A 20,404-nucleotide genomic window follows, 5' to 3' on the forward strand; every position below is an offset into this window, starting at 1 on the left:
CCCGACCTCGCCGCTCCTCCGGGCACTTCCAGAACCTGGCTGAGAAGCCAGGCTGGCGGCGCTGATAGAACATTTGGGTCTGGTGGGAGGTCGGAGGGGGCTTCCACTCAGGTCTGTCTCTTCTGGTTGGAGAGACGTCCGAACCCGTGGGAGCCCAGTTCCTGGTCGCTGCCACCCAGCCACCAGCGTGGAAGAAGACTGCACCCCAGAATAGTGCCGCCTTTCTCCCCAGGGCTTTGTCCCAGATCAGCTTCTGTCTGAGAGCCACAGGGAGCGGAGTGGAAACAAAGGACAGCGGAGCTGGCCCTGGGCATCGCCCGGCTTGGTCTGATGCGCTGTGAGGAGGGAGGGCTCCCTGGAGACGGAGGCAGGCGGGGCGCACCTCCTACTTGTACCGCCGGCTGCGGTTCCTCAGGCAGCCGGCGGGGGTGGGGGTCGGGGACTGGGGGGGGGGGGTGCTCGTCACGTGGAGACGCCGGGGGGCGGGCGGGGCGGGGGCGCGCTCAGCTCTTTAAAGGCGCGCGAGCCGAGCGGCCAGAGGCGGCTCCTAGCGCAGGAGCAGGCCCCGCTGGCTGCTGACTGGTGAGAACCGAGACGCGGGGCGCGCCGGCCCGTGGCAGCTCCGGGACCCAACATGCGCCGCTCGGTCTGGCTGGCGCTGGCCGCGTCACTCCTGAACGGTAAAGCCACGGGGCTCCCCACGCTCCACTCCTCCTGGGCGCAACCGGGGCGGCTTAGTGCGCCCTGCGCCCGGGCCAGCTATGCAGGTCGAGAGAGGGTATCGGGGAGGACTAGTCCCGCTCGTCTGAGCTGCGCTGGTGGGGTGGCTGGGATCGTGGGCAGGGGGGCGTAAGGTGCACCCCCGCCGGCCTTCCCTGAGCAGCCCCGCCGGCTCTTCTCTCCTGAAGTGTCCCTGCAAGGCGAGTTCCAGAGGAAGCTCTACAAGGAGCTGGTGAAGAACTACAACCCCTTGGAGAGGCCCGTGGCCAACGACTCGCAGCCGCTCACCGTCTACTTCTCCCTGAGCCTCCTGCAGATCATGGACGTGGTGAGTCCCTGCGCGGCCTCAGCGCTGCCCCCTCCTCGCCGGGGTTCCCAAAAGTCGTCCACGCGGCGGGCGGCGTGGCTTGGCCGCGACATGCTAGCTGCCCCTAGCTGGCCCAGGGCCAAGCGGGCCGAGCTCTGACCCCGACCCAGCCTGCCCTCTGCTGCGTGCCTCAGTCTCCCCACCTGCCAAAGAAGAACAGTGAAGCTGTTCCATCGCCCCGGCCACCTGTGCATAGTACTTCGGTGCCGCCGGTCCCCCACTTAGAAACTCGGGACGGAAGTATCCCAGCCAGGAATCTGCAAGAACAGGGTTCGAGTGGTCATAGCTTAGACTCACATATGGAATAAGTGTGGTCATGCAGTCTGACATTTGGTATCATTTGGCCATCCACAGACTTTTCTGATGCCCGGGGTTTGTAGTTTGGCCTGGCTCTCCGCTTAGCAGCTGGTTAATCTGTCCAGGCGGGGGGCTAGCTGTGAGCATTTAGGACCCCCCCCTCCGCCTTCCCAGTTTCAATAGTGCACATGTGTTGCTTTCCTGCCTAGGGCAGTGGTGGTAGTCCTGCCCTGAGGATGAGCGAGGCCGCGCCCCCCAAGCACCCTGGGCTGACCCTCCAGGCCCTGCCCCAGCCCCACGGGCTTTAGGCCCTGCAGACTTCTCAGCGCTCCCTTCAGTTGCTGATCTATACAGTGGCCTTGCAACTTTGTTCTTTTGCTCATCTAGACTGCTTTGAACATTCAATTTTCATTGGCCACCCACAACACAAATATTTTCCCAAATGCTTCTATTCACTGTAAATGGGTTGGAGGGCCTGGCTGTACAAGACGTTGGATTCTGCTCTGGCCCATGTGCGGCGCTGCGCTAAGGGTGTTCGGGGCTGGGGCGGGGGCGGGGGGGGGAGGAAAGAATAGAGCAGAAATGAGGTGGGACAGCAGCCCGCACTGCACTGGCGAAGTGCTGAGAGCCACCTCGGGGGTTCAAAACAGTCAGGTAAGGAGACAGGGGGTATTACACAGTGCTACAAATAACGCGCACCCGGAAGAACCTGGCGCCCCCGCCCGGGAGTGACAGCGGACAGGCGGGGATGCAGACTGCGATCACTCAGGCCAGACAGCCAGAGCAGAATAACCAGCTTTGGGCAGCAAATGAGAGAGACAGACACACGAACAGAGAACCCGGGGAGACCCCGGAACCATCTGGGCTGAGGGGCCGCGCGCTCGCCACCCCTCCACTGCTGCCACCGCCGTGGGGGCGCTGGCCTACCTGCAAGGTCGCCGCAAAGGGTCCCAGCCACAAGGCCCTGAGCTCTAAGCCTCCGGACAAGCCCAGCAAGCCGAGCAGCAGAGCGTCAACACAACTGTGGCCTCAGCCTCATGGCCCAGAGGGGCTCCTCCCAGCAGGCAGTGCGCGGGCTGGGCACATGAAAGTGTGCGCATGCGCGGCCTCGGGTTTCCCACCGCTCCAGGGTTTCCCACGGCCCTCGGCACGTGCAGCCCGCGCGGGGGTGGCCTCTGCTGCACCGGACCAGCTTCTCTGCAACAGAGACCCCAGGGGCTTCATGGAGGAGACTGGAGAGCCCCGGGAGGTTAGTTACCAGGGACTTCGAGAATCCCCAACCTCAGAGGGGCCCGTGAGCACCATTGTGGATGTTGCCTTCCACATACACAGGATGGTCGGGGACTCTATTCAGGGGCTCCGCCCCCCTGCAAGGGGACTCCAGTGTAAGGCTTAGCCTCGGCAGTGGGTCAAGGAAAAGACAGATAAGGCACGCAAGTTGGAAAGGAAGTCGTAAAGCTCATTATTTATAGATGGCATGGTATTGTAGAGGAGAGGTCCCCAACCTTCTGGCCAGGGACGTGTCGCCATCCGGGCCTGCTCGGAACCAGGCTCACAGCAGAAGGTGTGAGTGAATGTAGTGTGCTTGAGTCAAGCCCAAACCATTCTCCTCCACCCTGGTCTGTGGAACAATTGTCTTCCATGAAACACGTCCCTGGTACCAAAAAGGTTGAGGACCACTGCTCTATACAGAAAACCCTGAAGACTCCACCAGAAAAAAAAATTAGAACTAACTAGAACTAAAAACGATTAGAACTAAAAACTAATAGCCAGTGACAAACGACTTCGGGAAATTTGTAGGGTGCAGAATTAATCTACAAAAACCTGTTACATTTCTAGACACATAATGAATAGTCAAAAGAAAAAAATTAAGTACATAATTCCATTTACATTTGCATCAAAAATGATAAAATACCCAGAGATCAATTTAACCAAGGAGGTAAAAGACTTGTACTCTGAAAACTTTGAGACACTGAGGAAATTAAACAAGATGCGATTCAATGGAAGGGTATATCTTGCTTATAGGTTGGAAAGATTAATATTATTCAAATGTCCTTACTACCTATAACTACTTTACAGATTCAGGTAATCCCAATGACATTCTTCTTAGGAGTAGAACAACTAATCCTAAAATGTATATGGCATCACAAAAGACCCTACATAGCCAAAGAAAACCTGAGAAAGAACAAAGTGGGAAGTATCACAATCTCTAATACTAAACGGTATGACAAAGCTACAGTGATAAAAGCAGTATGGTACTATAGGGCCCAGAAATAAATTCTCACTTGTATGGTCAGTTAATCTATGACAAAGAAGGCAAGGATATCCAGGGTTGGGCAAAGTAGGTCTATAGTTGTTTGTATGGAGAAAGATATGCAGATATCTTTTAAATTAATTAATAATACAACAGTAAACTATTTTGTGTGCTCACAACTGTAAATCTACTTTGGTCCACCCCTGTAGAATGGAGTAATGACAGTCTTAAATAATTGGTGTTGAGATACCTGGACAGAGGCATGCAAAAAAAAATGAAATTGGCCCACTTTCTTACACCAGGTACAAATATTAACTCGATATTGATTAAAGTCTTAAATGTTAGACCCAAAACCATAAAGCTCCTAGAAGGAAACAGGCAGTGAGATTTTAACATCGATCTTAGCGATATCTTTTGTACTATATCTTTTCAAGCAAGGGAAACAGAAGAAAAAATAAACAAATAAGACTACAAATGGAAAGGGTTTTTTTTTACAGCAAAGAAAACCATTGACAAAACAAAAAGACAACCTACTGAATGGGAGAAATTATTTGCAAATGATACATTGATAAGGGCTTAATATCCAAAATATACAAATAACTCATACAACTTAACACCAAAAAATAATTTGATTAAAAAAATAAACATCAGGGTAATGTAAATTAAAACCACAATTAGCTATCACCTCACACCTGTCAGAAGAGCTATTTTCAATAACTCAACAAATAGCAAGTGCTGGTAAGGGTGTGGAGAAAACGGAAACCTAGTGCACTGTTGCTGGGATTGTGAATGGGTGCGGCCACCATAGAAAACAAAATGGAGATTCCTCGAAAAATTAAAATCAGAGCTATCTTACTCTCCAGTAATTCCACTTCTCAGTATTTATCTGAAGAAAGTAAGAACACTAATTTGAGAAGATCACGAATCCTTATGTTCATTGCAGCATTACTGGTAATTGCCAAGATATGGAAGCAACCTAGCTGTCCATCCATAGATGGATGTATAAAGAAGATGCGCCATACGTGTAAATGTGCCGTAAATACTATAGTATGTATAAAGTATATATACATACTATATATACTATATAGTATGTAGTATGTATAGTATAGTATATAGTATATAGTATACAGTATATGTAGTATGGGTATATACTATATATACTATATACTACATGTACTATGTAGTATATGCTATACTATATGCATAGTACACATATACTATATACAGTATATATACCATACACACTATATACTATGTAGTATATATACTATAGTATGCTGCATATACTAAGTATACTGTATATACTATAGTATGCATGTATAATGTATGCATGTACATATGTATATATGTATGCATGTATACACAGGTACATAGTATACACATATATTGTGTGTTGTACATATATGTACACATGTGCACACACAGTAAAAAGGAATGAAATCTTGCCACTTGCAAAAACGTGGGTGGACCTTGAAGCATTATGCTAAATGAAATAAGTTAGAGAGAGACAAATACTGCACGATCTCACTTACATGTGGAATCTAAAAAAAACAAATGAATAAACAAACCAAAACAGAAACAGTTGCGTAGATACAGAGAATGAGCTGGTGGCTGGTGAATAAGAAAGGGGAGGACTGAGGAGGGAATAAAAGAGTGTACCCACACTCCCACACTGATGTGTACTGCACCACTTACCGTAATTAAAGTAGCTGTGACGAATGGCTTCCTTTCTCATACTACACCTGTGTTAAATGTGTGCTTCCTCCTACAGATGGAACCTTGCTTTAAAGTACTTAATGTGTGCGATGATGTAGACAGACTATCGTAGGAGGGGGCTGTCCAGGCAGCCAAGTGCTGTCTCATAGGTTATCAAAGGGCGATAAATTGCTCTTTACAGAGGTTGGACTGCAGGAAGAGAAAAAGGATGGAGGTTTTGAGTTGGAGGAAGAGAGGCTGGGAGGAAGCTCCAATGTTGAGCTAAGCTAGACCAGAGAAATGGCAGTGTGGGGCGCATTTGGGGGACAAGCACTTCATGGAGTGACGTCCCTGTTATTAGAGGGAGCGCTTAGGACTTGGGAGCCTTGGCAGGTTCTGCCTCTGCTCATTTCTGCATGGTTGGTCTTGCCTAAGTTTCTTAAATGTTCTGAGTCTGTACTTTCCTGTTGATGAAATGGACATGCTAGCATGTCACTGGTCATTGTGATGAGTGCGAAAATGTGGAGGCAACCTTTGAGAGACCAGAAAGCTAGATGCATGGCTATGGTCATCTTCATCAAAGCAAAAAGCAGTCTCCTCCCACGCCCTGGCAGAGGACCAGGCAGCTGAGCTCGCACCCTCTGCAAGTGGTGCATGATAGGGTGAGGATGGAGACCCCTCCCCCTATGCGCCCAGGGCTGACTCCTGCAAGGCCGCCTCCCCATGTGTGTGCTCCATCCTTGCATCGTTAGGCTGAATGGTTGGGATGTGAGGGTGCATGACCACCAAGCTGAGGAGCAGGGGCAGCAGTCAAGTTGAGCAGACCCTCTTAGGGCTGGTTCGGAGACCCGGCCACTCAACAAGAGGCTGCCAGCTTCTTCCTGGGCACCCCCAGCCTTTTAAAGAGACCCATAGGAAATCAGGTTATAGGAAGGTTTGGGATCTTGCGGGAAGTTTAGGCATAGGCTAGGGAGACACAGTGTGAAGATGAAAAAACAAACGAGCATTCGCAAACGAGGGCAAATTTCTTTGTCAAGTTAGGAAGTGTAAGAGTAACAAATTGTAAGCGCCGTAAAAAAATCATAAGCACCATGTGTCATCCACACTCCAGCATGAGAGAGGTACATGTGAAAACAGCCATCAGCAGCCAGAGGCCATGGCAGGGTGGGGGTGGAGAAAGCCTTGGTCTCACCTTGGCCGTGGATCTACCCACGAACCTGTTGGCCGTCCCAGCCACAAAATGCCATGAGCCCATGGAGTGGCCTTGAGCATGGTTACCTTTCTCAGCCCTGTTTCCTCATGTGTAAAATGAGAATAATAATAATAAGGGAAAGCACCTGTCACATGCCGGTGATTCACAGAAGGTTTGCTAGATCTTAATTGTGTAGCTACTGAACCCAAAGGTGGGGAAGCTAATGCCTGGAAGGGTGGGGTCACTTGCCCAAGGTCGCTAACGGGCTATAGGGATGGCTGCGAGGAAAAGTCACATCCAGCATCCCAGTCCTTTGGGCCCTCTGCCTCCTTTGGAGTCGGTGACTTCGTCAGCTCAATTTCCTTAAACTGGCTGGACTGTAACAGATTGACTGTGACTGTCCTGAGATGTGGGGTGAAAAGGAAGTCTCTCTATCCGAGATAATGAAATATGGAGAGATTTGTATTCCAGTCTGACTTGGCTCGGCCTGGTTTTGAAGCACAGCCAGGATGTTTCAGCCGGAACCTCAGCACCATGGACAGAGACTCAATGGCTGGCTCTGTGGCTCTGTGTGTGTGTCTCTCTCCCTCTCCCCTTGCTCTCCAGTCCCCTCCCTCCCTCTCTCTCCCTCTCCTTCTTCATAGGAGACAGTCTTGACTGGCACAAGAGTCCCTTTACAAATTCAGTTCTAGAGGGACATTTGCCCATTCTAACTGGGCTGTCTTAGAGATGGTCCACCTCCCCCCAACCTCCCCCCCCCCGCCCAAATCTTACTGTTCTTTCTGCCAGCAGAGGTTTCCTGGCTGGAGTGTTCAGAAGACGACATATGATGCTGCATGTTTTATTTTTGTGAAAGATCCTCTCTCGTTCATCAGTTTATTTCACACGTATTTATTGAGCTTGGCTTGTGAACGTTGCTAGGTTCTGGGAATTCATAAATGAGTGAGGACTAGGTTCTACTTTTAAAACTCACATTCTGGCCAGCGAGACTGATGTGTGCACAGGAGATCCTCAAGGTGCGATTCAACACAAACGCCTATACAAAGGGCCACAGGGGCACTCGGGAGGAAACATGCGTTTCCATTTAGAGGGGCTGGGAATGATTTCAAAGTTATTTTTCTTCTCAAGTGGGGAGGACTTTGCCAGTTGGAGAAAGTAGGAGAGGGACCAGGTAATGGGGACCAGGGTGGGGACAGACCGAGAGCACTGTGGAGGGGAGCTCCCCTTCGCCAAGGTGTGTTCTGGGGAACACTGGCCCCAGTTCATCTCTGCTGCAGGTGCTTCAGCAAGAGCACTCAGAAAATTGAATGTGTTCATGTCTATGGAGAATTTCTAAGAGGGATGCAGGGTTGACCCAAATCCCTGTTTTTCTTTATAGACTCTTTCATAAGCATTGTGTTCTAGAAGCACACCTTCCAAGATACAGGTGAGGATTATTTTTGGAAGGAGGTGAACTCTGGAGGTGAGCTCAGAGGCAGGACGGGTATAGAGTAGGAGGTGCCTTGAGAGCCACCACAGAGTTCAGGTTTAGCCCGGAGTCCTAGTCTGGGCACCTCGGAGGCCTCCGAGGCTGCGTGCCAGGGGTTTTGTGAATCTGCAGAGTCAGCTTGCGGTAGCCCGAGTTCCTAGAAATGGAAACCATCCAAACCATGACACTTGTATTAAAGCCAACAAGTATAAATTATATATCAGAATAAAAGAGTTGTGCATACATTTTAAAGAGGAAATAGGACTCTTCAAAGGATCGCCCTGCCTGCCGGGGTCTGTTTCAGTTACTCAGCTGGCCCCTTGGTGAAAGACACGCTGGAGAGTGAGAATTTGGGGTGGATATTTGTGGAGAGGGTATAACTAGATCTGGGTTTGGATAGAGGATGCTGAGGGCGGTGTGTGTTGGGGGGACAGATGAGAGAGGAGGAACAGTGTAGGCAGGTGACAAGGAAGCCGAGACTACGGTGGTCACTGTGGGCACGCAGAGAAAAGGACAGATTCCAGAGACATTTGGGATCAGGTACCTACGATCTATAGCTATGTATATAAACTTCACGTCGGCACATAGACAAATTTTTAAGTAACAGTACCTAAATCATTCCTAAATGCGTACTCCGACTGAAGGTGATTATTCACTTACTTCATGGGCTGGGAATGAGATAATATGTCAGAAATCATTATGAAGAGACGCACATGTGCGGTTCTAAACGGCCATCCATTTCCGCAGTATTTCTTTTTTATTCACGCCATGCAGCCATTCACCTGTGCGCACACATCTGCAGGCCATTCCAAGCATGGATTTGCATAAGACAAATGCACGCAGTTATGAAAGCACGTTCAGAAGGCGTTGAAAGTGAACAGTATGAATCAACTCATAATTACACACAAATATAAAACACATCATTATGCATGAAGGGTTTTGGTATTTGATGGATGGTGGGTTGCAGGCTCACCTCTTTTGGAAGCTCTAGTCACGAGACAGTAGAAGCACCACAGGGTCGTGCTTTTGGGGTTTGCTGCCACAGATGGCGGGCACGGTGGGAAGCCCAGCATCCTAAGGGCCAGGATGTTGCCTGATGTCTCTGTGGGGGCCTTCTGCTCAGGTTCCTCTGGCGTATAAACTTGCATTTAGCCAGCATCTAAAATGCTATAACTCTATAACTTAATATTACCAAATATTAGCTGTGAAACCGACACACCTTGAACACAGTCTAGAAAGACCACCTCAGGGACAATTAAGTAATGATCCTAGTAACATTGTGAGAAGTGTTATTTTTCTTGTTTTAAGGTTTCATTTTTTTCTTGTCAGGGAGGGGGGAAGGGAGGGAGAAAGACAGGGAGAAGAAGCATGGATGTGTGGTTGCCTCTTGCATGCCCCTCACTGGGAACCTGGCCTGTGATCTAGGTATGTGCCCTGACTGGGAATCGAACCAGCCACCCTTTGGTTATCAGGCCAGTGCTCAATCCACTGAGCCACACCAGCCAGGGCTAAGAAGTGTTACTTCTTAAGACTCCTGACCAAATTAAACAACCAAGACAAAAAAAGGACTAATGAGGGGTTGCCCAAGTCACCGTTACTCAAGACATTCTGGAACAGTTTCCGCTCTCTTTTCTCTGCACTTATAGGTTGTGTACAGAAAGGGTTAAGTAGTAAAGGGGCGTAACGGCACAATGGTGCCCCGAACACGAATTAGCAGGCATTAATACGAAAATGACACAAATAGGCCAAGTTGTAAACTGAGAGGCGTTTTAAAATAAACCGTATTCTTGCCCCGCTATTATGTAACTCTCATCATCATTGCATATTCAATCCCTCTGCCCATTTTTATTTTAGAAAATGTTTAAAAAGTGCCTATTGAAATGATTCACACTGTGGCTTCTCAGCCTGGTTGGTTATTTTTAAACTGTGTCCCAGACATTGTTATCTGAAAAACTGTGGAGATAATTTGTTGAGGGGGGACAAGTCTTGAAAACACTCCCTTCCTCTCATTTGCTGTCTGTTTCTGACCAATCTCCCGGTGGCTCTGGGCACCAGCGAATACAAATTGCCCTAATGCAGTTAGTAGTTGAGATGGGCAGCTGGCCTCACGTCCTGTGAGGGCAGGGCTGCTTCTGACTTCCACATCTCCGTTCTAGGGCGTCCCCAGAGGCAGTTGACTGGGACTCTGTGTTCTGTGGCCCCTGAACTCCTATGTCGTCCCCACTCCTCTCGAGTCTGTCCCGATCTGGTTACACTTGAGGCCTCTCTGGCATCGCCTTCGAAGCCGTACTCCGTATCGGAACAGTGGCCCCCACCCCGATGATTCTCTCTGGGATTCTCGCCCCTCCTGCACTTGGCCTTGTACTTCCTCATTACCTGTCACTTTCCAGGTGCCCATGAGCCTGCACCTGTCCCGCTTCCCCAGCTTTTCTAACTGTTCTCCCTGAAGGTGGGCGGGAAACCCTAGCTCCTCGTGGCTGATGGCAGAATGCAAATGCTGAATTAAAGCCTGTTTATGGGGCACCTGGACGGCCGACCCAGGTTTATTATGGCACCAGTTTTCTCTCTCGCAAACCTCTTTATGGCTCTGACGGCTCCCGGACGTAACCGGGCAACAGTCTGTTAGCTCTGTAGACTGAGAATTACGGGCACTCGGACTGAAGGAGTCTTCCTTGGAAATGGTGCCTTTCAGGGCTGCCGCCGCAGATATTTCCCCAATGGCTTGGTGCTGTCAGAGTGCCTGCTTCATCCCTGATGCGTTGCTCACATTCAGTCAGATTCCGTCTTATCGCCGAGAGACGGCGTGGACCTCGCTGTGCTCTCGCTGATTCATCTGGATGAGCTGGCAGTTCGCTCGGTGAAGACGAAAGTCATCTGGAACCTTCTACCAGCAATTCCCACGATGTTTGTCTCAGTTTCTCCCTTATTCACAGTCCACATCAGCCATAAACGATTCTGGCACACACACACAAAAGCCCAAACTATTGTGAAACAGTGTGTCTCTGTGCACACATGTGTATAAACACACACACACACAATCTACTCCTCTTACCTCTCCTTGTTGGATTTTTTGCATTTCTTTTGTCTCCTATTTAATTTTTTTATTGTTGTTCAGTTAAAGTTGCCCCCATCCCCCCCCCACTGCTCTCCCCTGCTGTACCCACCCCCACATTCCATCCTCCCCAGCATTGTCTTTGTCCTTGGGTCCTTTACGCTTGTTCCTGGACATGTTCCAGACTCTCCCCCTTCCTCCCCCTGTTATCTCCTCCTCCACCCCCTCTGATCACTTTTCCTGTGTAAGCCATTGCATAAGAGGCTTGTTAAGTTTCCAAGGGGAGAAGCTGGGAGGTACAGCAAAGCTTTGAGGTCACAGCTCCTAGGAAGCCCAGGTAATTGACTGAAACCTGTGCGAGATTAAACAAGGAACTGTATAGAATCCTGTCTTAGGGGTTAAAAATCATGGCATGAGAACAGGCTGCCTGCAAGGCCTGGGCAGGAGGCTGACTCCAGGTTCAAAGTCAGGTGGTAGATGGAGCAGGGCTGACCTCTTCCGACTGCAGGTGGCGAAGGGGATGGACCTGGTAGCTGTCATGGTTTCTCAGTGCCACCTGTGAGATGATTCTCACAGTGGGGAATTTTCTCTCGGGTCGCTAGGAGCAAGTTGTCTGTAAATGTTCCCATCTGGGGACGAAGAGGTGGCGTGTTCACCCAGGGCAAAGGCAGGCAGAGCCGGAACAACCCGTACATTTCATTTTATGGAGCGAAGGTAAGCGTTCAGGTAGAGCTTAAAATGGCTCGAAACATCGGAAACGTAAAGCGACTTTCTAATCCAACGTATCTGTTTTCAAGGGCTCACACGTTCGAGGTTCTGTTGGGAGGTGCAGATTTAGCAAATTAAACCAAGGCTCCTTGCTGATTGCCAAAGTGGATTGGATTAAGCCCCAATAGACAGATTTTACAATCACAGTCACTAGTCAGGCAACATTAGTTCATTCATTGTTTTCCATTAGGGATGTTTTATTGGCATTTGATCCTCTTCATACACTGGAGCAGCTCACAGAGACACAAACATTTCGTTTGGGAGTCTTCACTTGCATTTTCAACGTCGAATGGTAGCGCGATAGACAGCTGCCGTGTGCCAGAACGTCACAACAAACTCAGTGAATTGTCGCCGGGGAACTCACCCGGGGTTCCCCACCTAACACAGTGCTGCAGTCTGTTCCACAGGGAAACATGACGTCAGACCCCCAGGTTTAATCCCACCCTTCTCTGCCTCGTCATTAAACGAATCCACTGCACGCATTCTTTTCGGTCCTGTGTCTTTTGCTTAGCAATTTTTTTCCTGAAAGTCACGCCCACTACTGCCTGTTGCTGTGGTGTGTTCATTTTTATTATGCACTGTCACGTGATTGATGATTCTACCGGTGAATATGTACATTGAGTCTAGCTACCGTCTATGAGGGAGGTCTCTGCTGTGTGTGTATATCGCACAGGCCCTTTGAGGGGCACATTTTTGCATTTCTGTCTGTCCCCTGTGTCCTTGCTGGGTCACAGGGTGGGGTGTATTTTTAACTTCTCCAGATGAGGCCAGGCAGTTTTCGAAACGGCTGTACCAATGAACGTTCGCACCAGCAGGGTGTGAGAAAGTCTCGTTGTTCCACCTGCCTGCCCACACTTGATATTCTGGTGGTTTTCGTCCACCGTCCTGCTGGGTAGGGAGGGATTCTCCCTCGGGACTCCAATCAGCAGTTCCCTGGTTACCGGTAATGTGGAAGACACCTTCATGTCTTAATTTTCTACTTAGGCATCTTCTCCTGAAAAGTGTCTATTCACGTGTCTTCCCTATTTATTTTTTTATCTTCACCCAAGGATATGTACATTGATGTGAGAGAGAGAGGAAGGGAGAGACAGATGTCACCTTCCACACACACCTTGACTGGGGATCGGACCCCCAACCTAGGTATGCACCCTGACCAAGAATCAAACCTGAAACCTTTCGGTGTGTGGAACGACAATCCATACTGGGCCCCGCAGCCAGGGCTCTTGCCTGTTTTTCTCTGGGTCTTTTGTGTTTTTTTTTTTTCCTTTTTGGTCTGTGTATTTTCTGTATTATGGATTTGAGACCTTAGTTAACATGTTTTGCACGTACCCTTCTCAGACACTTTGGCTTGTGTTTTCCCTGGTTTAACATTCTGTCTTCCTCGCTTTTGTAAACTTTTAATTGAAGCATGACAGTTATTGATACATGGTGTCTTCTGATGAACGGAAATTCTTCATTTCAACAGGATGAGATTTATCATTTCTTTCTTCTAGGCTTAGTGCTTCTGCGTTGTATTTAAAAGACGTTCTTTTCTCCAGCTCGTATTTTCCCCTAGATTTGCTTTTCGGGGCTTCGTGTTGTTGTTTTATCTTTCCCATGGAAATCTCAGCCAGGGATTCATTTCTGTTGGCTTTCAGGGACAGTTACAAGGTTGTGTGTTGGATGACTGTGGCTCATGAACTCTGTCAAGATTGGATGTTGCATTAACCATTATGTCTGCACATAGGTGGACATTTTAATTATTTAATGTGCATGTAACATGGAGAAAATGCATGGGCTATGGAATTGTTTGAGTTTAAAATACAGCCCTGGCTGGTGTAGCTCAGTGGATGGAGCGTGGGCCTGTGAACCAGAGGATTGCGGTTCGATTCCCAGTCAGGGCACATGCCTGGATTGCAGGCCAGTTCCCAGCAGGGGATGCAGTTCCCAGCAGGGGACACACAAGAGGCAACCATACATTGATATTTCTCTCCCTCTCTCCTTCCCTTCCCCTCTAAAGATAAATAAATAAAATCTTTTAAAAAATGCACACAGCAACATACTCACAACCAGCCGTATAAAGCGGGGTCTGTAAATCACCTCAGCGCTGACCCATGTCTCCTACTGCCGTCATTCCCCAGAGACCTGCGAGACCTCCGTTATAAGCTGCCCATCATCCTTACAGGTGCGTGCATATTGCGGTCGGCATTATACCTGCGTATGTTTTATTTAGAGATGTCAAGTAATTCGTAGTAAAGCAGGTTGGACCTGGAGAAGATTTCAGAGGGCGGTTCAGTCTTGAGACAATCAATCCGCATCTTTATGACTAAACGGGATGAAAGATAAGAGGATTACACAACAGAATTTAAACAATCCTTTATAAACAATCAGGTATTGCTGTAGTACAATTTCATGGGATGCTTTTCTTCCATTTTCTGTTTTAATAGATGTTTTGCAAGACTTCATTCATTTGATAGTATTTGTATTGTTCCATAGCATTTCCTGTTGTGGCAATGCCACAAATTATTGTTGAGCAGTTGGCTTGTTTACATGAAATATGGCCAATGCTATAAATAACACTGTAATCAACATCGTTGGAATTCCCTCTCTCGTCTGATGTCTGACCGCTTCTTTGGGATCATTTCTTAGATGTGGAATTAACTCCATAAGTTAATAGTTTTTTTAAAGTCTCTTGACTTAAAAGTAATGTAAAGGTTCCTTTGCAGAAAGTATGTGCTGGTATTTGCCTGACTCCCGCTGATGGGAACTGTCAGCTTTGCCAGAGCTGCGTCAGCTCTGAGTCTTAAGCTCTGTATTTTTTTAACTGTTGTTCAAGTACAGTTGTCTCCATTTCCCCCCTCCACTTCCCCCAACTCCATCCCCACCTCCCACCCCTGGTCCCACCTTCCTTTGTTTTGTCCACCTGTCCTTTGTATTTGTTCCTGAAACGCCCCCCTCCCCCCATTATCCCCTCCCACCTCACCTCTGGTTACTGTCAGTTTGTTCTTATTTCCAATGTCTCTGGTTATAATGAGTCTTAAGATTTTAAAACACTAGGTGATGTGGTTTGTGATTACATTTGTTTTACACTCACTTTTGAATGTTATTAGTGCACATTTAGAGAAACGGTCCACAGTTACCGAAGCCGATCACCCTTTGGTTTTCTTATGGTCATTTATTTCCTACTGTCTGTGGTGTAAAGTCCACCCAGAGGAAAAGAAAATTCCAGAACGTAGCAGGGCCTGGCCGTTGTGCACATCACTTATACATTTGGTGTTAAAAATAACCCAGAGAGAAGAGAGAAGACACACATACTGAGTGGCAATCTGTCACTGTCTCTCTCATGCGCTGTTCTGGGAAGCTCTGTTTACCCGTCTGTTTACCCCTCCCCACCCAAGTGGCGACCTGTCTCCCTGACCTTTGCCGTACTTTTCTTTCCACTTCATGTGCGAGTTCAGTGGGCACGATTTTTATTCACGGTGTGCTGGGTGCAGTTTGCGTTTGTTCTTCCATGTCCCAACACCCTTCCTGGGACCTGAGGGCAGAGCTAGCCACCGTCAGGGCTCTTAGAGTAGCCAGGAAGGAAGGGATGACTTTGAACTTGGGACGGAGCAAGTTAAGGGGCACGGGGTGGGGGCAGAAGAGTGAGTGGGTGCTGTGGCACGTGGTTGGACAGGGTGGGTAGGAAGCGTCATCAGTGGGTGAGAAGAGGATAGAGAGCAACTCATCCTTGTCATTTGCAGAGTTCTCGAATGAGATTATAACATGCCAGGGGCTCTTCCTTCCCTGAGAATCGTTCAGTATTTCAGTACTTAATCTTCTGTGATAACCTGTCAGTGGGCTGAAAGGTAGGGAAGATGCCTCCCTTTATTAGATTGAAACCAAACCAATTGTTATGGGGTCATAATGAATATAAAAAGTACGTGTGAATTTATTTGGGCCTTCAGGTCAAGGGCCGGTCATAAGGAGCATGGGGTGAGGAGGTGAGGAGTTGCGCGGTAGGAATTCAGCAGCGACTACTGTGCAGGTTTCAACTCAAGCCTCCCTTACGCTGGGCGCTTCCTCCCCAGGTGGTTCAGGCTTTATGATGAAAACAGTGTTTCCAGCCCTAGTAACTGGCTCACACTCCACGGAAGATAATTTACGAGGGCAGGAACCCCTTTGGAACTTTACACAAACTATTTAATCATGTGAATTACCCCCAAAATGTCAAAGTAATTCTGGTCCTGCGTTGTGAGAGGAGCGTTTTTCTTGGTTGTGTGACGTGGCGCGAGTCACTCCACTGCACTTTTCAGAATGAGAAAGGACACCTGTGAACGGTCTGAACTGGGTTCACCGGAGCCCCACGCTGCTCACATCAAGGAGGGAAAATGTTAGAAAAGGCTCTGCGTGAGGTGAGAGAGGGACGCTGGGTCCGGGGGTGCAGGAAGTGGAGAGTTTTCCTCGGTGAGCGTTTCCAGCGCTGCGGTGATTAGTCAGAATGAATTGCCAAATTATTTCTGGCTCCAGTAATTTATTAGCTCCCCGCATGTCGGGGAGAGAAAAATTAGAGCCCTAAAGATCCATGGGCATTGGGGGCAGGGGGTCATTATTTATAGATTTCATGGAGAAACAGAAAGGATTATCTGATTCCAGTGGGGAACCGCTCACTGTATCAGGTTTTGGGGAGCTCCTGGAGTTCTCGAGACAGCTGTGGGAGCCAGGCGTCCCGGGAGCCTCGGGCATCACAGTGCTGTGTTGTCACTGGTGCCCCTCCCCACCAGAGTCTGGGCCCCCACTCCTAGACAGTCGGTTTGCAATGTGACCCCTGCCTGGTTCTACGAGGATAGGACTTTAAAACAGATGCCCCTGCCCCACTGGGTTCCTGGGCCCTGGGTGCCTCCCAGGAACCAACCTGCATGATAACATAAAACACTCAGACGGCGGGCCCTGGCCAGTGTGGCTCAGTCGGTTGGAGCCTCGTCCTGTAACCACAAGGTTGCGGGTTCGATTCCGGTCAGGGCATGTACCTAGCTTGTGGGTTCAATCGCCCATCTGGGCGTGCATGTGGGAGGCACCCAATCAATGAATGCTTCTCTCTTGCATCACCATTTTCTGTCTCACTAAAAAAAAACCTGGGTGAGGGTAAACATAAAAAAACCACTCAGACATCTATGCTGGGCTTTCAGGTCCGGGTTGGACCTTGAGGCTCCGCAGAGGATGAAGGGCCGGCACATCACATACAGTGCTCCCACCTCTTCCTCAGGTGTCTGTACTGTGAAGAGGACGCCCTTTGTCAGAGTGAGTCACGAGGGTGGGCACTGGGTCCCAGAATTAGCTTGGAGAGGAAGACACCTAGGGCCAGTGGGAGCCCCTGTAGGCTCCTTGACCCGGCCGTGCACGTAGGTCAGGGTCAGGGGGGTGACCTCTGACCCCTCTGAAGGGGCCCAGGGACATTGCCCTGTCTTTCTGCTGGAGCCCCGGAGTCCCCCCTCTCCCTCGTTGTGCCTCCGACTGCTTTAAATGTTCCTGGTTTCTTCGGCTGTGCTTTTGCTGACATATTTGAAAGAGGAGAGGACTCCCGTGTGGTCCTCCTTCATGGTGGTGGAGCCAGGGCATTGCGAACAGTGGGTCATAATTCTGAGTTATAGTTGCGTGCCCTGGCATCCCCGAAGCGACGTTCGTCCTTGCTTTCTGAGTCTGAGACTTTCACAACGTGTTTCAATGGCTTACCCTCATTAGCCTTCTCTGTTGGCATGAGCCTGGGGTGTCTGCAGGCTGAGATATTTCTCTTCCTTTTAGGTAATTTCTAAAAATCTCACCGTTGACTCTGAAAGAACTCCACCCCACCCCCCCATCATCATTTAGGCCCTTCATCCCTGCTTGGTTTTCAAACGCTAAAGTGAATGACATTTTGACAGGGACCTAAAGTCTCTGCTCCTTCACCTATTTTTTTCCTCACTTTCATTATCTATAAAAGTACATTTTATACCAATTTCCATCCATCCTGAGGTGTGCATTTTTTTCACATTAAAATTTTTTTTGAAAACGTGTGTCTTGTCATCAAATGGCATCTCAGAGTTGATGAAACAGGAAACCCTAGAATGAAGATCTAGTCGGAGGGGAAACAGTGTGATTGGATCCATCCACACACTCAGAAGTCAAAAATAACCTGGTTCTGGCCAGGTGGCTCCATTGTTTGGAACGTGCACCAAAATGACACAGGTTCGATCCCCAGTCAGGACACGTACATGGGTTGCAGGTTCAATTCCTGGTGAGGATGTGTATGGGAGGCAACAGGTCAATGTTTCTCTTTCCCTTCGATGTTTCTCTCTCTTCCTTTTTCTCTTTCTCTCCCCTCCTCTTTCTCTTATAGTCAATAAACATGTCTTTAGGTGAGGGTTTAAACAATGTGAAAAAATTGTCTTTGGAAGTGTTTTGGTGTTTTGAACACGCTGCATTCGATTTTTGCATCCTTTTCTTTTCTTCTGAATTCAGTGTATTCTCTCAGGAGTACACTGGATAGTAATAACTTCAGTGAGGTGGTGTGAGTAAATTATTTGTCTGAAAAAAAATACATTTACTGGAAACTTATTCTTGGATTACAGTTTAGCTTGGCTCGGAATCCAAAGCTGAATTCCATGATTACTTCCCGTGCTTTGAAAATGTCCCTTTATGGGTTTCTGGCTGCTACTGTCGCCACCTGCTGGCATCTCAGCTGCCGTACCCCGTAGGTAAACTCCATTTGGCTCCAGGCACGGTTATGATATTCTCTCTCACAGTCTACGGTTTCAGGGGCTATGAGACTGTTTTTTAAATAAACGCTTTATCTGAGAGCAGGTCCAGATTTAGAGAAAACTCGAGAAGTTACTACAGGGTCCCCACTCACCTCACACCCGGTGTTCTGTGTTACTATCATCAGTCATTCGTATGGTTCATTTTGTTACAATCTCGAACCACCCATGATGGATTATTTTTGCCTGAGGCCCGTCATTCATTTTGGGTTTCGAGTGTTTTAACCTAATGTCCTTCTCAGTTGCAGGATCCCACCCAGGACAGCACATTGCATTAATCCTCATGCCTCCTTCAGCTCCTCCCTGTTGTGACAGTTACTCACACTGTCCTTGTGTCGTGGCACTTTTGAAGGGCACTGGTGTCGTGCAGAAGGTCCCTGACTAGGGACGTGCTGGGTGCTTTTGCGAGATCAGATGGGGGTGATGTGCTTTGGGGTGGAGGCCAGTCCGTACCCTCCATACGACCTCTCTGTTGATCCTGACCTTGACCAGCTGGCCTCAGGTGATGTTCACCGGGTCCCTCCATTCCAGTCCCTGTGTGTCCCTCCTTTCCAAACTGTACTCTGTAGAGAACTAAGTCGCTATGCACAGCCCACAGTCAAGGACCAGGGAGTTAAGTTCTCCATCCTTCCAAGGTGAATTGTCTGCCTAAGTTCCTTAGAACTCCCCTGCGTGAGAGATTTGTGTGCTCTCTCCCTTATTTATACGCTTACTCCATCAGTCATTCTGTTTGTGCCGTGCAGGCTCCTGGATATTTATCTTATTCTCTGACTCACAGATATTTATCTTCTACTCTGGTTATAACCCAAGGCCGCATCCTGGAACCCGTCTCCAGACTCGTCTGTCTTTCCCAGATGTCAGGGTGGCGCTTTCGTCACCCCATGACGTCAGCTGCGCCGACCCCACCAGAGTCCTTGATTTGGTGTGTTCAGCTTTGCTTTCTTGCCGCGTGGACGTGATTACGTCTAAGCTTTTTACAGGTTACAGTCTGAGGAAGGGTTGAGCGCTGACTAGTGTTTGAGTCAGGCTCGTCTTGCAGAGCTTTCACATCTTTGACCTGAGGACTAGTCAGTCAGTGCTGGAATTTCTAAGCCATCATTTCTTTAAGGTTTCTCCTTCTGAAACTCTCTTAGATGCATATTGTATATTTTAGTTGTGTCCTTCCTGTCTTCGAAGCATTTGTCTTTTTCATCTCTTTCTCATTCTTTACTGCACAGTAGGTCATTTGGTAGGTCTGCTTTGGCCTTACTAATTACTATTATAGCTCTTTATAATCTGACCTATAACCCATTTATTATTGTGCTAAGTGAGATAAGCCAGTCAGAGAAAAGCAGAGACCGTATGGTTTCACTATTATGTGGAATCTAATGAACAAAATAAGCTAACGAACAGAATAGAACCAGAGGCACGGACACATGGGGCAGACGGACAGCTGTCAGAGGGGAGGGGTGGGGGGCCCCTGGATGAAAGAAGTGAAGGGTTAGCCAAAGAACATACATGCGTGACCCATGGACACAGACAACAGTGTGGGGATGGCCAGAGGGAAGCGGGGGCGGGGGCTGGGTGGAGGTGGGCAAAGAGGGGGAAAATGTGTCGGCAATACGAAATTTAAAAACTACTATATTTTTTACTTTGAGAAACACTCAGAATTTATTTTATTTTTACTTTTGTCTTATTTTCTCCAAGAGCACGTGATTGTTTATTGTGCTTTTGATATTTTAATGTGCCTGATCATTTGAAACATGTGTTGAGCATTAACCCTCTGATATTTCCGGCGTTTGAATTTGGGGGGATTAATTTCTGATGATTTAGTTTTCTGTGTCTTGCCTATGGAAAATG

At 48.4% G+C, this 20,404-nt stretch overlaps 1 protein-coding gene across 1 annotated transcript in view; it reads left to right on the top strand.

Annotated features, from left to right (window-relative positions):
• Positions 1-564: 564 nt before the first annotated feature.
• Positions 565-20,404, top strand: part of LOC118992078 (neuronal acetylcholine receptor subunit alpha-7) — a 61,135-nt gene continuing 41,295 nt past the window's right edge. Inside the window, exons 1-2 of the mRNA XM_037053825.1 lie at positions 565-680; positions 909-1,048. Coding sequence (XP_036909720.1) covers positions 635-680; positions 909-1,048 — 186 coding nt within the window. The 5' untranslated portion in view covers positions 565-634. The remainder of the gene's footprint in view (positions 681-908; positions 1,049-20,404) is intronic.

This window comes from Sturnira hondurensis, unplaced genomic scaffold (assembly GCF_014824575.4).
Source record: "Sturnira hondurensis isolate 20B ecotype Veracruz unplaced genomic scaffold, ASM1482457v3 Scaffold0007865, whole genome shotgun sequence".
Classification (NCBI taxonomy): Eukaryota; Metazoa; Chordata; class Mammalia; order Chiroptera; family Phyllostomidae; genus Sturnira; species Sturnira hondurensis.